This window comes from Ornithodoros turicata, chromosome 6 (assembly GCF_037126465.1).
Source record: "Ornithodoros turicata isolate Travis chromosome 6, ASM3712646v1, whole genome shotgun sequence".
Lineage (NCBI taxonomy): Eukaryota > Metazoa > Arthropoda > Arachnida > Ixodida > Argasidae > Ornithodoros > Ornithodoros turicata.
The window spans coordinates 70,205,936-70,223,079 of NC_088206.1; the positions used below are offsets into that span (position 1 = coordinate 70,205,936).

At 45.7% G+C, this 17,144-nt stretch overlaps 2 protein-coding genes across 5 annotated transcripts in view; one reads left to right on the forward strand and one right to left on the reverse strand.

Moving 5' to 3' along the window:
• LOC135397248 (leukocyte tyrosine kinase receptor-like) overlaps nt 1–17,144 on the reverse strand; it is a 75,961-nt gene that overhangs the window by 11,542 nt on the left and 47,275 nt on the right. For 3 of the 4 annotated variants that reach the window (XM_064628690.1, XM_064628691.1, XM_064628688.1), the window contains 6 exons: nt 15,144–15,306; nt 13,959–14,281; nt 12,983–13,145; nt 11,585–11,698; nt 3,301–3,661; nt 1,305–1,434 (listed from right to left, as the gene is read on the reverse strand). In XM_064628690.1, the coding sequence (XP_064484760.1) occupies nt 1,305–1,434; nt 3,301–3,661; nt 11,585–11,698; nt 12,983–13,145; nt 13,959–14,281; nt 15,144–15,306 (1,254 nt within the window). The remainder of the gene's footprint in view (nt 1–1,304; nt 1,435–3,300; nt 3,662–11,584; nt 11,699–12,982; nt 13,146–13,958; nt 14,282–15,143; nt 15,307–17,144) is intronic. The other variant, XM_064628689.1, reaches the window with a different exon arrangement.
• Nucleotides 11,571–17,144, forward strand: part of LOC135397253 (Kv channel-interacting protein 1-like) — a 318,617-nt gene continuing 313,043 nt past the window's right edge. Inside the window, exon 1 of the mRNA XM_064628703.1 lies at nt 11,571–11,651. The gene's annotated coding sequence lies outside the window, so the exon portion shown is untranslated. The remainder of the gene's footprint in view (nt 11,652–17,144) is intronic.

Here is a 17,144-nt window from a genome sequence, read left to right on the forward strand (position 1 = left end):
TACTGGGTTCAGCACTCCGACCAGAAATCTGCACCTTGGTGTGCAATCTGCACACCAGAAATCTGCATGTCCCAGATTTCGAGACCCGTTACAACTACACCATTGTGCTTGGTCTGCGCTACAAAGCGTAGGCCTCGAGTGAACGTCTCTCAGGCCGCCACTCAGAGATACGTTACAGGGACAATCGCATCTGGAAGCGTGTGTAAATATTGTAATCTTTGGCAGTGGGCTTCGCAGTCCACTCGGCCAAGTTTCACTCCCGAAAACATCTTACATATTAAACGAACGATTTTTAAAGACACGCACTGTCTCTGCGGTTAAAGAAGCTCCAGCAACGATAACATCACGATAACGTAGGCCAGGCAAACCAATAGGAGCGCAGCGCAGGCTATTGTCTCCGAGCTCGTCCTCGCTAAAGTACGTAGACTTTCACTTATCAGTGTGAGCTCTGGCGCGTCGCCTCTAACACGGTGCTACTTTCCTGCCTGTACGAACACGTCCGACGCTGACCGAGAATTCACATTCCACAAGCCGGTCGCATACTTCTCGCGACTTGCAGACGCCCGCAAGTTGGTCTCCAAAGGGCGCTTCCTGATTGGCCTTGTCCGAGTGACGTTTTCTCCCATTTCCAGAGAGAGAATTCCGGCATACTCTCAATATCCGGCGTCTGCTCTTGCCATGCGTTACATCAAATTGCACAGAAAGTACTTCACTAATTTGCGTCGGATTTTCGGCGTTATTGTCAGTGATGAACGAGGAATAAAACGGATATATAGTTTCTGAATCGATCGGAATGGACGCGACAGTCCTTATCTTTGATGTCCTCTACTTATTTCTGATTATATTTGCCTAACATTGTTTTGCGCACAATAAAGTTGTTGTGTGTGTTTAAAAGTACATACAAAACATTGAGTTTGAATTACCCCAAGAACACCGAATGTCCTGTGGATGTACGAATAATGTCCCAACGGATTCGTACGTCCTATGGATATCTGCGGGGCCTCCATCGGACGTACCAACTCGTTAGGACATTATTCGTACATCTAGAGGATATCCGGTGTTGTTGGGTATATATATGTGATATAACGACGAAGAGACCGAACTCACGCTCGTGCATGGGCAGGATTATTCATTAAACTGATATTGCTCGGGACGGATGTTCCAGTGTTCATCACATATATATACTATATATATATATAAAAGGGAACATACAAAACATAATCGGTGCTTAGTAAGAAGTTTCACTAGTTTCTGCTTGAATCAGCTTGGTTTTTTGAGGGCTAAAAAGGTGGAGCCATGCTTACGGGCTTAGGCCTGGACTCCCTGAGGAAAGACTTGAGGTCTCCACCCGGGAGGAGTTCCAAGACAATGAAGCGGGGCATCTTTTCGAAGCAGACGCCGATGAACCGAACAATGTTCGGATGGTTGAATTTGCTGAGCGAAAGGAAGAATAGGAAAAGAGAGAAGTGAGCAGAAGCAATTTATCTAAGTTAATGTTCATTACAATGACATTGATGCAAAATTAAATATTATTCGTCACTTCGCACGCACAACCAATCAATGATACTGTATAAAATAAGAAAAAAAAAATCATTGAAACCAATGGCCATTGAAGATGCACGTAGCGCCACCTATCGCGTAACCTGTCAACTTCTCAACGAGCAGTGGATCCAATGTTCTCTGAGTGGTTGACACGTTACACGCTAGGTGGCGCCACGCGCACGTTCAATGGCCATTGGTTTCGACTATCATTGAAGACTGCCAGTGTGACAAGAGACCAGAACGAACACGGACACATGTCCGTTCGTGTCTTTTTGTGTCTGTTATATTTCAAGCGAACCGTTATCCCGTTGCTGTTTCTTCTTCTTTTCCCACGACTTCTACTCAGATCTAGGATGCTGATTCTTTGTTGTATGCATGGGTTTCTTTTTCTCTCTCTTTTTTTTCGTTTAATTCCACGTTAACGCCGGGATGGAACTGAGGACTGTAGGAAGGAGAGGGAAGCATGGCGGAGTCCTGGGTTGACTTCCTGGGGTATCGTGCCTGTCTGGAAAGTGTGCCAGAGAACCCAGGCAAAACCTGGAACGAAAGCCGGTGAGAGGATTCGATTCCGGTAATGTTATTATGGGGCTTCCACGAATCAGCAGATGCTGTGTCCACCAGGGGGTCGAAGCCGTGCACCGGCTGTGTTGTCGGCGTGCTTTCCCTGAGTGTTCGTCAGACGCCAAAAGGTAACTACGGGCACAGTTCCTCACGAAGTCGTCCAAGGATGGGCGACTCTCGCCGACAAACACGTCGCCATACCGGCATGCATCCCACTGCACAGTGGAAAGCCACACCAACCTCGCGCTCCGCTTGATTACAGATCGTATTATCATTCGCATCGCATTAGCTATTATATTAGACGTTACTCAGAAATTAGAATTCCTTACACTACAAATTAGAAGAAATCATTAATAGGGAGTTTTCGTTAATCGGGAGTAGTTCACGGTGGAGGTGGTGGTGATGCTGTAAACATGCAGCTTGCCATCGTTGGCCTCACAATTCTGGGCAGAGTCAGGACTATATAGTGGACGATGAGACTAGATGATCAGAAGATATCAGGGTAAGAGGCGAAGATGGTCACGGTAACGATTTTTGAAGCGGTGATAAGCAAACCGCGCTTCGACGCCGTTGACGTCACATTCCTTAACTTGGACCTGATGGCTTCCTTTACCCTCTCGTTTCCCTTTCTGAGCATGTCCAACCTGCTAAAACTGTCACGTACACTCTAAGAAAAAAGGAGTAATTGTACTCCTTTTGGGGACTGAATGCATTGCCACCAAAAATAGTCCCTTTCGGGAGTAAATGCACGGGAGTAAATGAATGTCAGAGAGTGGAGACTGCATTTCACGCTCATTCCCAGGTACATAATTGGTGTGCATGCATGAAAATATTTTGTATCAAACTGTCAACCGTGATATATCTAGTGATACAAAATCTTGCGACATGCATAGGGCAGAGTTTGTGAAGAATGAAGCGCTGTATCTTACTCTCTGTGGGTGGAATATTGCTAAGTTGGCTGAGTTATACAGCCTTATGCCATCAAATTGACCAAGAGCACATATTTACGTAGACTGTTGCATTCGGAAGACCATTTGCCAAGTTCAGTGACAATTTGCGGTCCTGGGGGAGTAAATGTCGGGGTTAGGGGACTAAAGTGGATAGTAATCGCAGTCTAGGGGACTAGAAGCTGCAATTACTCCCCATTTTACCCCCTTTTTTGTTCTCAGAGTGTATGTGCCACACATAGATGATCACCTCATAATGCAGGCTTCCGTGACGAAGTCTTTCTCCGCTTCCGGAGAAGACAGTTCAGGAAGCGTCTTAACCGCGACGGGAAGCTCCAGCGCTTCTGGACTTGTCCCTCCCAGAAAGCCTTGGTAGACCTCTCCGAACGCCCCCTGTCCCAGAGCCTTGACGAGGGTCAGGTTCTCCCTCGGGATGTCGTTCAGGTCCTGCAGTGTGCAGGTGGATCCTCCGAACTCGTAGTTTGGGTTGTACTCCGTCACCATCCCCGTTGCCTGACGGAGGCGACTCAGTTGCACCTCGGGGTTGATCCCCAGGGGTTCCGGGCTGAGAGACGAGGGCGACTTCTTGCGGGAGCCCGGGCAGCGGGGAACTGTGGACGAGAGTACAGCGTTAGTTGGTGGACAATGGGTTGGATTCGTTGGCGCGTGCGTGACGTCACCAGGCAAATAGCAGGCTCTATATAGGGTGCATTTGCGTAAGCTGGATCACCAGAAAGAGTGAAAAGAAGCACGCGTAAAGGCATGGATGCGCCGGTTCACCAGAGAGAGGGAAAAAGCACGGGTAAAGCTATGGTGTGACGTCATATGCACGCCACCTATAAGCAGACAGAGAGACGGAAAGCTGTTTAACGTCACTTCCGGTTTTCGGTCTAACCATTGCTGGTACTGTTCTTAATTCGCGTTCCGTGTAACATGCGATGTTTTTTTTCAGTTTTCGTTGCTTAGCTACTTGCACACGTTTGCGAGTGTAACGTGCGTACTATATGTATTATCCGTGCCTCGCGAGTATTTCCAAAAGCGCTAAAAACTTTAGGATATTAGCGATTTTAAAAATTGCGAGAATTTCCTTTTAAGGCGGTTATTATGACGACACTCACAGAAATGACTAGCGGTTTCGAAGCCCGTTAAAATCATAATAATAAACGAGAGATGTGTTTATGTTCTACACATTTTGGTAGTATTTGGAAATATTGATTATTCCACAGTATACGTGTACATGTATACGACACAACTTTTTTACAATCACTCCGCGTCGCGTCAAGGGCGGGTTTCGATCGATACTCACGCGGGGAACACGGTGGTGGTGGTGGTGATGGTGAAAGGGCTTGCCGTTGTCGGCCTCACGTATGTGGGCAACGTCACGACAGACGCCCTGGGGAAATGTGCGTCCTGGGCCGACTTCTAGGGGAACTGTGCGGGGAACACCATTCCAAAAGCAGCACAACATCTTGGACCAATATTGGGCCAAGCTGTCGCTCATGATCTCAGTTGTCTCGCGACGTAAACCCCCACTTATTATTATTATTATTATTATTATTATTATTATTGGGCCAAGCTGTTGTGCTTATTCCCTTCTTCGTACGGATATGCTGGTCGTGTAAGCACAGGGTTGTAAAAAATCCGGATATTTTTAAAAAGATCCTCTCCAATGGGCTTTTTTTTTGGATAAAACTCGGATATTTTTGGAGAATATAGATGTAAGACTCAAGAACAGAATGTTTATTCCAGATCTCTCAGTCTTCTACGCTCGAGACTCTCCCCTCTTCCTCGTTCATTACACCCTTACAATAGACAAGCCTAGAAATGCGACACAGAGTAAAAACAAATGTGTTTTGCCGTTCTTCTTGATTTTGGGTCACCTCCCATAGTTTTGGTTTATGAAACTGCGTGTACCAGTAACACTGAATGAGCTTCCATTGTTTTCTGAAAGGTGGAGTCCCATGCGCACGTGGGTGAATGGTGCAGACGCTACGCCCCTGAATTAGCTGCCGTACTTCAGTTACAATGCCTCCAGGAAGCAGAACAAAGCCTCTCGCTGAATGGGCAGAAGTTTAAGAAAACGGGAAAAAAGTTAAAACTGAAAAGTTAAAAAAACAGAAGTTAATGTTGAGCATACCTGGGCTTTTGTAAACAGCCAACACAACAACAAAATAAGGCGGGAGTTTTCCGTGTGACGTTGCCTTTCACATCGAATCTGGACAAAATCTCTAAAAAATGCGGATTAAAGTGTATGGATAAAATCCAAAAAAATCCACCGAATAAAATCCACGTGGATTTCATAAATCCAAACGACCCTGTGTAAGCAAAGCGAAAATCGGTGCTGATGCCCATATCCATGCGCCATACCCGTATCTTTTTTTTCTTCGTCTTTTACGCCTGTGACGTTGACCAGATTTCCAGTTCACTCCGCTCAACGTCACAGGCATAAAAGACGGAAAAAAGATACAGGTACGGCGCATCGATATGGGCATCAGCACCGATTTTCCCCTTGCTTAGACGACCAGCATATCCGTACGAGGAAGGAAATAAGTATTACACATTTAAAAAAAAAAAAAAAAAAAAACGAGAAAGGCGTGCACAGGAAACGAACCCACTCTATAGACCTTGGGTGGAAAGAGAGAAAAACCGCTTTAAGAAGTATCCGCTTTAAGTATCCCATTTCTATACCGCAGCACCCTCCCAAAAAAGGCGATTCTATAGTCTATATGATTCATATGGTCTCTACCGCGGCATCATTCCTCATGGATAAATGCTATCAGCTACGGTTCATCTGCTTTTCCTGAAGCGGCAAGCCCTTATCCAAGCGAAGCCAAGCCTGACTGATGTATTTCTGCAAGAATATATCCTTCCTTTCCTTCGCTGGAAGCAATAGGCTTTCCCCCTTGTCACATTTTTGTTTCCTGCGCCTGGAAGTTGTTTACTGCGCCAGAGGCCGTCCGGGAACTAGTTGGCAACGCGTTGTAGGTGGCGCTGGTATCGCGAATGTTTACGCTTCGGCTTGTAGTCGAGGACCAACGGAAGTGCGTCACAGAGGCGAAAGTAGAGGAAGAAGAGAACGCGGCACTTTGCCACTTTGTTAGCGAGAACACAGTTTAAAGGAGGAAGGAGGTGATATTTAACGTGGCTCTAAACCCTGCCTCATTCGTCAGGCTGTCCATCAGGTACCATCATGCAAAATATTTTTGCCCGCGCCCCTACGTCATTGATTAGGTACCGCCGCCGCGCAAAGCATGCTGGTGGGGCACTATCAGCTTTACCAAACCAATCAGCCGACGCGTTTTTCTTGCTTCTTGCCGACCACAGCAAGATATAACCTCGAACCGGTCTTCTCGTGACGTCACATGTTTGTAAAAAGAAAGTCGTCTATTATAACTGCGCAATCAAATTTACAAAAAAAAAAAAAAACAGTCTGCGAAAGCAGCGTGTTGTAGAGAAGTCCCCGTGCTTTTTTGCTTTTCTTTCTTCTCAGCTTACGTGCCGCTCTACGTCACCAGTCACGTGACCGGAGAGCACGTTACGTCACGACGTTCCCTCGTTCTCCTACACGCTCTTTTCACGAGTGGAGGATCTTTGAAAGCTGGGCGGAAGAGCGTCCTGGCGCGCGCTCTGTAGGTCACGTGCACGCGTCGTTCTTTCGCAGGAAGTCATTTTATTTGCTGGAGAACACGCCGCAACGAGAAATAAAAGAAAAAAGAAAAAGAGGAAGGGGTCACCTCAGTCATCCTTTAAGGAAACCTATTCGAACTGGGAAACGGTAGCTTGTTATGAATGAAGCACATGCCACCGACGGAGAAAAAATGTAGTAAGAAAGTAATATGGCAGTATGCAATGCAGAGTCGCTGCAGGCAAAAACTACGCGACTTTTCGGTGTTATGAGAGCATTTTTGATGCGGTCGCAATTCTGCTGGTTTATAGTCTGGACTCCGGAGGACTATATCTAGGCGCGAGACAGGTGTGTAGTGTATGCTGTTTTGGTTCGTGATTCCCGACTTCAGTGATGTCGAATACGCAAAAAAATTGTGTTCAAATTCCGAACTCAGTGCATCTCCCCGTTTGGCATGATGCCTTGACTATCCACTGGATATACAGGGTCTTGCCCTATAAAAGTCTAACCGCGCCGGCATGCCGTGCTCGCCAATTACTCAATGCATATTGTGCTGTCCACATATAAAGCTCATAAGGACATTTACTCATGGTAAAATTCGAAGTGATTGAGCACCGCAGCTCAAAGTTATAACGCAAAACAAGCGATGTCGGAAGTCATAACAACCAAGATGGCAGTGTGGCGAAGCGCAGTAGAGACACTACTCCCCAGACGACCACCTGTCAGCTGTCGCTTTGGCCGAGACGTCTCCGCGTTATGTTATTTCACTGTCGTTCAGTTAGCAGACGACATCCCTTTTGGCTGTCGTCTGCTAAATTCCAGAGCAATTTCTTTTCTTCACGGTGCTCATTTCGGCAGCAAAATGCGACAGTTACACGAAAGCGAAATGAAAACCGCAGTTCCATCCGACTGGCAGCATATGCGACACGTCGCCGCCTGGCGAGCAGCGTCTCAACTGCGCTTCGCAACACCGCCATCTTGACTGTTTTGACTACGGGAATCGCTCGTTTTACGTTATAACTTCGCGCTTCGCGCACTTCGAAATTTACCATGATTGAATGTACTTAAGAGCTTTATATATATAGACAACACAATTTGCCACCTGCATTGAGCAATTGGCGAGCACGGCATGCCAACCCGGGTAGACGTTTATAGGGTAAAGACACTGTACAGTGCCGCGGATATTTACTCCACCTTTACTGAACGCCTACTCCGTTCGCGATCGGAGTTGACAGCTTCCCCCGCACTTTTTCTTTTCCCCCGTCAACTTATCTTATTAAATAACGGCGTTCAACGGAGTGTCGTGCATATTGACAGCGACGTGCTCGTCTGGGAACAGTATGTACACTTCGCTACTCGTACAGCCTCTTGACAATAACCTCTGCCTCCTATACTTCGGCAGCCCGTGTTCCGCCGGAGGGAACAACTCTTTCTCTTTTTTAAAAAAACATAAACGCGTGTAATATACGACGTACGTCGTATGTCCTGCCCATGACAGGAGCTGCGTCGGCCCTGTGTCGAAAACAGACTTGTTATGAACAGTTCTCCTCCATGAAACTGGGAACGCCAACGACGAGAAACGAACAAACATACAAAAAGAGGCTGCACAAAAAAAAGAAAGACCAACGAACAGGAAGGCGGAGAAGTCGAAACGAAAAAAGAAAGAAAGAAAGAGAAAGAAAAAGAGAAGGTATATAGCATACTTTCGCACCGTTGGTTTCCGTGGCAACCATTCGGATCCCGAAACTCGACATCAGCACGTTCGCATCCGGGGCCTATTCCGCTGACGTATTGACCGAGGTGCTTTCCTCTGCCCAGCTGTATCTTCGGAAGAAGGGGTGGAGGGGGGCTGACTTTATTTTATCCTCGCTATTTATTATGTCCGTGTTCTCTTCCTTTTTGCCTTCTTCCTGCGAATCGCTGTGCGTATTCTTTTTCTTGTCCCCTTCCCCCGCTTCGGGGTGTTTGTGGTGCTTTTGGCTTGTATTGGCTTCGACTGTTGTGCATTGCGGGAGAAAGGGATTGTTCCAGAGATGGGATTTCTTTCGCCTCGCTTATTGGGCTGCGCTACCGTGTTCTGTTCTGTTTGTGTGTTCGATTAGAGGGACAGCGAGGACCCCGACTGAAGCGTATACAGGCTGTGTCCTCTAACGTGTCCAGAAATTTTATTTAAAACGAGCGCTACTTTTCAGCTACTTGACTAAGAAAGAAAGCTGCTACTATTGAAGCAGTACCTGTTTCTTACTCAAGTAGCAGAAACGTACAATTGCTTTTTTTTTTATTTATCGCTCGCTTTAAATATGATTTCTGGACACGTTAGAGCAAACACCCTGTATAAAGTTACATGCATTGGAAATGCCGTGTGGGCGAAAACGATCTATTCTTTTGTTAGAAACAGAGACATAAAGCATTATTCATTCGTACAAAATATGACATTTTGAATTATGTCTTCTCTTTCGGCTAGAAGAATATGATTGAATTTACCCTAGCTATTTTGTGTGTGTGTGTGTTTTAGATACACATCGCGTTTGCTGCTACGTTTTTAGTTTTTATTTATTTTCACTACTGGTAATCCCCGCTATGTATCGTTACAGGAGATTGCTTTGGCGTAATACGGATTCTAAATTACGGACCATCTTAACATATAGCCACAGGTCAGCGACCCATATAACTATAAGTGACCTCCACCGTACGCAAGAGATATAGCAACGAAAATGGCGTCACGTTGCGCAAGCGACACCGCCTGATGGTCTCTACAACACTACTTAAACTGGCTTCACCTAAACTAACCTCATTTATCTGGACCTAAGCTCACCTGTCGTGAACTACGCTAACTAACCTAATCTATAATCTCTGTTCACTTATCCTAACTAAACGGAAGCAAAAGGAACCCTCAAATCCAGCACGGGGTAAGAGAAGGCCGTATGAAATCGAAATGCGGTGTTGCTTAGCAACGAAAGGTCTCATTTCATCGTTCTGACATTTCGCCGCTAAAACATGTATCCTTCCCCCCAACACACGCACCATCTACGCGAGGTCGCTTTCGGGCAAGTTTCTTTCGCACTATTGCGGCGAACGCACAAACGTGAAATATTTTTATGCCGACAGTATCATTCTTCAAAAACACAAGAACGAGACAGAAAGAAGAAGGAAGAAAAAAGTGAGACGGAAGCACATAATTAACAGCCGTGCTCGTATATTTTGAGCGTATCACATTTTACGCACTTCACTCCAGGCGCATCGATTTCATTTTCAGATTGCCGCTTTGAGACGTTCTAATTTGAAGCTCCCGTTAATGATTGGCGAGCATGCAATCGAAGCACTCGCTTTCGGACTTGCGTTTGAGACACGTTATCTTATTTTATCTTCAGCAATTGCCTTTCGTAAGCTACGGAAGTCAGATTGATAATTTAGAGGCCTTCGATGTCGATCGTTCCTCTGGAGTTCACTGGTTCCTGCAGACGTTGCGATATTTGTGTTAGTTTTTGATTCGTTATTTTATCGGCCTTAGTTTGTAGCGGCTTCGGTGGCTCGATAGTGATAACGATAATTCGCGGCTTTACGTCCCCAGAGATCGGCTACTGTAATTGGTCCGTGATCCATAGTGAGTCAACAAATCAAACTCTCTTTATTTGGCCTACGACGTGTGACGTTATTTCATTTTTCCTTTAGATTTGACGTTCTAACTAGCCTACTCAAAAATACTTTGACTAGGAACGACTGGCTGCAGTCTTAGTTCTTGAGGATGTGGAGGGAAACACTTTGCTGAGGTTGCATTTCATGGGCTTTAGTCGACACAGATGGCGCAGTTGTCGTAGCTGGTGACGAAACGAAAACGAAACTGCACCATACTCTGCCAGTGTAGCAATTCTATGAAGTTTTACTGCGTATAAAATAATAAAATAACGCAAATAATGAAACTTGCCGTGGTTTTTCTGGCGTACGTGTCGAAATCGCTGTCTCTTACTGAACCCTGACGCCGTTATTTTTTTTTTTTTTTTGACGTAACACATCAGACCGGAAGTGGTATATAGAACATATTTTTGGTTAAATTGTCTCCAGTGAAATATGGACACTGCAAGAAAACGCGAGCCAAAAAGAAGCATATGACAGACATGAAGCGAGTTTAAGCGAAATTAAATGCACTTGACGACTTGCCGCTAGGGGACCGATTTTCATTGGCTGGCCTGGTGTGACGGGAATACCGGCAAGGGTGCAGGCCTCTCCTCTGTAGTGTGGCCAAGATCGCCTCCAGGGCTCCATTTTTGAAAAGTTCACTGAACATATCGGGCTATACTTTCCAAGGACGTTTCAGATTGCCTGCATTACTAAAACTGAAAACAAAAAACTATGCAAAAAGTAGCTTCTGTTTCAACGTTTGTAGTGCTTTTCGTATCGTGATGACTTGGAAAATGGGTAACAAATATCTTTTTTTTTTATTTGAGCAGCAACTGGAACACAAATAATCTAGAACTTGATCATTGAAATATAAAACCGTAACAAGTTCGTTCAATACAAAATGAGAGTTACAAAATAAATGGTCACATGGAAAGAAGCAACGGAAAGTAGTAAGAAAGCACGTAACGAATGTGCGCGTAAATGAAGTCCATGGTTTCCGAATGAACTTGCGCGATATTTTCACGACCCCTGCGAAGCTGTCTCTTAAATTTCTATAAGTATTTTCCTCCGGCCTATCACAGTCATTGATTACAGTTCCGTTGGAACGACATTAGACCTAGACCACAGACACCTTCCTCATGAAGCATCAACGTTTCATAGTCCTTCCGAGTCTCGTAAGGTTCCTTTTACCCTTAGAACTAGCATCCAAAGTCACTAGTGATGTGTGAGATGAAGAGTTACAGGGATATCTTATTACAGGCGTCAACGTAACATCTGTTGATGAACTCACGTCCAACGACGAAGAAGATGATGACGGCCACGGTGACCACGATGCAGAGGATGATGACCACCAGATGGTGAGTGGGAAGACGATAGCCTCCGTTGAATTGAATTCGCGGTATTCCTGAAATCAGAGACGGTAAAGCTAAAGAACTTCCTGATTATTCCTGTTTGCAACGCAAGCATGCAGTTCTGGATACTCGCACTTATACCCAAGCAGCGCAACACCTTGGCCCAAAATTAGTCCAATATTGGCCCAATCTTGAACCAATATTGGGCCGGTATTGCCAATATTGGTCCAATCTTGGGCCGGCATTGCCAGTATTGGTCCAATCTTGCTCCAATATGGAGCTGTCATCGCCAATATTGGACCAATATTGGCGATGCCAGCCCAATATTGGACCAAGATTGGCAGTTGAGGCCCAATATTCGCCTAATCTTGGAGCATTATTGGGCCGGTATTGCCAATATTGGGCCAAGATGTTGTGCTGCTTGGGTACAAAAGGAAGTGAGATGAAGATGAACGCCAAATATTCTATATGGTAGTCATATGCTTAAAAAAACGTAATTTTAACGCTGCTTTATGAATAAAATGAACGAATGAGAAAACTGTTAAATAATTATTTCAGTTTTCGAGCTGGCTCTACCCGTACGGCCTAACTGTATCTTGCCTTGCGTATACTGGGTGTTGCAGACAGCACTTGCTTTCCAAGAATAGTTCGCAAGTGTTTGAAGACTATTACGGAGCTGTTTGAAAGGTTTCTGCATCAGGTAACTTTCGTCATATAGGCAAGCATAGTTAAAACTATAAAATACAGCGATGCGGTTGAAATAGAAAGCTGTCTCGGGTCGGACCAGAGGCTACAGCAGCTCCGATTGGCCGGCGATTGTCGATAAGTGCCAGCTCCCACAAGTGGTGTCTACTATCCTAGTACATGTAAAGCACTTATGGAATACAGCTGCCTTTGCATTCTAGAGTTGTAACTCTCCATTGTTTAGTAGCTTCTCCCCGAAAAATATGCTGGCCCTTTTCACTGCTTGGAATTTTTAGGAGCAGCGTCTATCCGACCTCTGCCTGTGTGGCATTAAACATCAAACCACTAGAAGGAGCGTATTTAGCGCGGAATAAGCTTGTTGCATCAACTGTAGAACGCATTATTGGTAAAGGAAGACAAGTGGCGGATAGGATCATCAAAGCTATGTCTAGAACCGCAATCTTTTTCGTCTGAAGTTGCGGACACCAATAGACGAGACTGGTCCCCAACAACAAGGGATATCCTCTGGATGTACGAATAATGTCCTAACGAGTTCGTTCATCCGATGGATATCCGATATCGGACGTACGAACTCGTTAGGACATTTTTCGTACATCCTGAGGACATTCGGTGTTGTTGGGGTTAATAGGTACCTTGACAGGTGAGCCCATCTCTCGCCAGCTGTAACCCTCTTGCGCACGCGCAGCGGAAAGTCGGCGGCCATAGGTGAACTACCATGCAGAGATCCTTGCAAGGACAGTCTGCTCCCGTCGCCGGCACTATGACTATGGCACCGTTCGCTGATGGTAGTCCCTGCTTCACGATCGTCGTAAGGAGAAGAAAACAGACAAAGTTAGACTATGGTACACAGAAGGTCGACACTGTAAGCAATGCATTATTCGAACCCGCGAAGATTACAGGTGTTCACGCGAAAGTCGGCAAAGGTGAGGTTTTTAGGTGAAAATTATACAACAGATTTGAATATAGAAACAAAATGGACCGACTTTCGAGGAATAGCCCCATCGAGGACGTCCTATGGACGTGCAGATGACTTCTGTGGATACATAAGCTATAACGAGAAGGACACTCCACGAAACGGAAGTCTACGGTAATTATCTCGTTTTTCTAAGTAATTTTCTATAAGAGGGAATCTATTATTCAATGGTTATCCTGGATGACGACACGTACGTGTATTTTAAGCGATGTCCCTGGAAGACATCACATTTTCATGAAAACCTAAACAGCTTGGAGACCCGTTTACGGCTTGACAATATGGCTGCCCACATTGAGCCATGGGGCTATAGACGAAGCAGTATAGACCTCCTCCATAAACTTCCCGCTTTTGCTTTTAGGCGGATTGTGCCACGAATACATGGTGAGAACAATGACCGTAGCCCGCTCGTAGATTTTTTTTCTCTAAAAAACAAATGCATGCATCAAACCCTTTTGTCCTCTTCGGCAAATTGATGCATATACTTTCATCAGATGTTTTAAACTGAAAATATTTTGGATGACCCTTTGTACCCCTTTAAGGAACACACTTCTTCTCCTGTACTCTTCGTTAACTTCCCTTCTAAGTTGTTTGGAAGCCGCTACCGGCATAGCTCCCACTACAGAGAGCATACGCACTTGTTCAGTAGGCATGCCATCCTGATGGACGCAGGTGGACGGCAGCAGGGCACCATCTATGCTCTCAGGATGGACATAGGACGTTCCTCCTTGTCCGTTGGAGTGTGCGCTGTCCACTAGGCTTGCGTCTCCCCCTTTCCATCCTCCACCTCCTCCTCCCGCGGCGCAGCCACCGCCACCACCTCCGAATCCGCCGTTCGTGTTCCACAGATCGGCTGCGAGGCACACCAGCCCTCCGATGCCGCCTTCGACGAGGGATCGGCCGACACTGGTTTCCGGCGGCGGTTCGGGGGCGGCACTGTCGTTCCAACCGCCGCCTCCACCTGTAGAGGCGTACATAATGGTTCTTTTTCGGTCCAACTAAAAATGTATGCCAGCTTTTAACTGGGGTAGTTCACCCCCCCCCCCCCCCAACAACACCGAATGTCCTCAGGATGTGCGAATAATCTCCCAACGGATTTGTACGTCTGACGGATATCTGAGAGACATCGATCGGACGTACGAACTCGTTAAGACATTATTCGTACATCCAGAGGATATCCGGTGTTGTTGGGGACCAGGAGCGAGTCGCGTTTATTTCATGTCACACAAATATATGTCTGATTCGTAATTTTTGTGGTTTACTCCGTATAATAAATTGTATTAAATAAATAAATATAATCAGCTCAGTGTCGCACAAAGACTCGGTAAGCCTAATATAAACACCCTCAGCGAACGTAATGCTTTTCAACAGATTGTTTTGAAAGAGCGCAATCCTTGATAGTTTCGGTTTCTCCGAGAGTACGTGACGTCGTCACGCACGCGAGCTTTCGTCACCTAGCAACGGTCGGACACCTTCTAGGTCCCGTGTGTTTGGCTGGCGCGGTGACGGAAGGCGGCCCTTGAGGAACAGTTCTGCTTGCTTGCTTGTTATGGGTTCTCGAGTGGTCAGCCATAAATAAGGCTTTGAACAGTGTGTCTCCGTTCTCCCCTCGTCCTTGTCTTGTGCGCCGTTACGATGTTTAATCTTGAGGAACAATGTTGTCAAACGGGAGGCAGACCGCGCGCACCTCTTCGTCGTGCTCTCACAATTTGGAAGTTATTTGTAGGCATGGAGAATTAACTTCGGGTCATTCTTTGTATTGGCACACGAGCCAAAATCCTGAATCATTGTTGATACAGAGTACCTGTGTAATAGGTACTTACCTGCTCCCCTCCTTTCTGGTGCGGACAGACCGTTACCAGGCGACTGCGCTTCCTGAAACCCTCGCCCTTTAGCGTTTGTAGGGGGTGCACCGTTAGCACCGGCTGCTCCTCCCCCGCCAGCTGCTACCACCAGGGGAATGAGCTCGCCTGTTTTCACGTCCACCTAATAGAAAGAAAAGGGGACGTGTAGGAAAAGGGTACGAAAGGATACCTGTTTCACTAACAAGGCTGTACGTGGTAGTCAAATACGGGCGGTTAATCATTAAAATCGGTAAAACGTGTGCAATCAGACGGGGACTAAAAGTCGACGAGACACACTGAAGCACTGCACTTCCAACACAGTTTTAGTTAGACATGTAGCATGTTTTTAACTGAAGCCTTCCCGTTGTTGATTGGTTGGTTAAACCAGCTCGTCGCACCCCTAAGCCTCCAGATGTATCTTATCACTACATAGTACCGACGGGAAACTCACGCAGCTCTCATCGTGTATCTTAATATGCCTCGCCCTTTCCTCTTACGCCCTTTCCCCTTACATACTTTTAGTACCTCTGTGCTCTTAAATAACGCATCACAATTCTTACATCTCGACTGGGTCGGCCCAGGACGCATACTAACCCCACTGTCCCCCACTCCTTCCTGCTATCCTCTCTCCGTCTGTCCACATCTGTACGTCGCTCATAGCCGCAGTTGCTTCGCGGCGCTAACAGCCAATTAAAAAAAAATCTCGACTGGTGTTCAGTTAGGGAACTACTGTGTCATTGTTTTCTTCTTTTTTTTCTTTCTATGCTCTCCGTGGCTTATATTTATGCATCGCGACGTTTCTCCAATATACACTTCTCCACATGACAGTGGAATTTTTTACACCACGCTTTCTTTGCATTCTCTAAACTAACGCACTTGATAGGACAACCTACACTTCCTTCATACATACTATCTGATCTCTTTGCGATGGATCCCAAACCATATTACTCCTTCTGAAAAGCATGTTCACATCAAAAAATTACCAGCCACTTTTTTTTTAACCCATGAGGGGCCAATGAACATACCTTATAACACCTATTCTTTTCCTGCGTTCACATTGCCTACGTTCGCTACCCCGTTTCTTTGTTTCTTTATTATGAGTTAATAGAGAGGTTAGCCGAGCTAGGGCCTCCTAATCTTCCCGTAGAGCCCGTACAGGGTGGTTAATCGCCCAGAGTGAACTGTGGACAGCACAGCCGTTACTACTGCATTTACTTTTACCAACCAGCCAGAGTTCTTCTTTCAACACATAGAGGGAGTCCGAACTATGTGTATGTAACTATGTATGTACTAAGCAGAGAAGTACATTAGTGAGCAATTACAGCTTCTAGTCCCCTGGATTGCAATTACTTCCTATTTTAGTCCCTTGACGCTCAACCTTACTCCCCAGCGCCCCTAGATCCCCAAAAGATAAACGACATTACTCCTTTCTTCTACGTCACCTTCTCTTTAACGTTCTGAATTCACGTATTCCTGATCTGGACGATAACAAGAAATCACGTGGAACGTCTTGGCGTGAGGGTATCGTGAAGAGTTAAATTAATTCGCGTTACTTTAATTGTTCATTAATGAATGTTAATGTTCATTTAATTAATTAACTAAAATAACAATTAATTTGCTAATTAATTGTTATTTGACTTCATTAATAAAATGAGTATAATTACGTTAAATTAAAGGTTACTAAAACAAACGCTACGTCCCGAACCTCGCGGACGTTTCTAACGGAGTGGGCCACGGAGCTGCTTCGGCGGGATATACGGAGACGCGTACAGTCCGCGATATTGTAGTATTCGGTATTTATTTAAAGTGCCGATTAACAACAAGAGCCGTTATAAACACTCGCAAGGGAATGTTTTTGGCGCCGTCGAAGATATATATAAACGCCGGATAAAGCCACCGCACCTTGCGCGTCTCCGCTAACCGAGCTATGTTGGGGGAAGACCATTATAATCCCACTTCTAATCCGATTCCCTCGGGGTG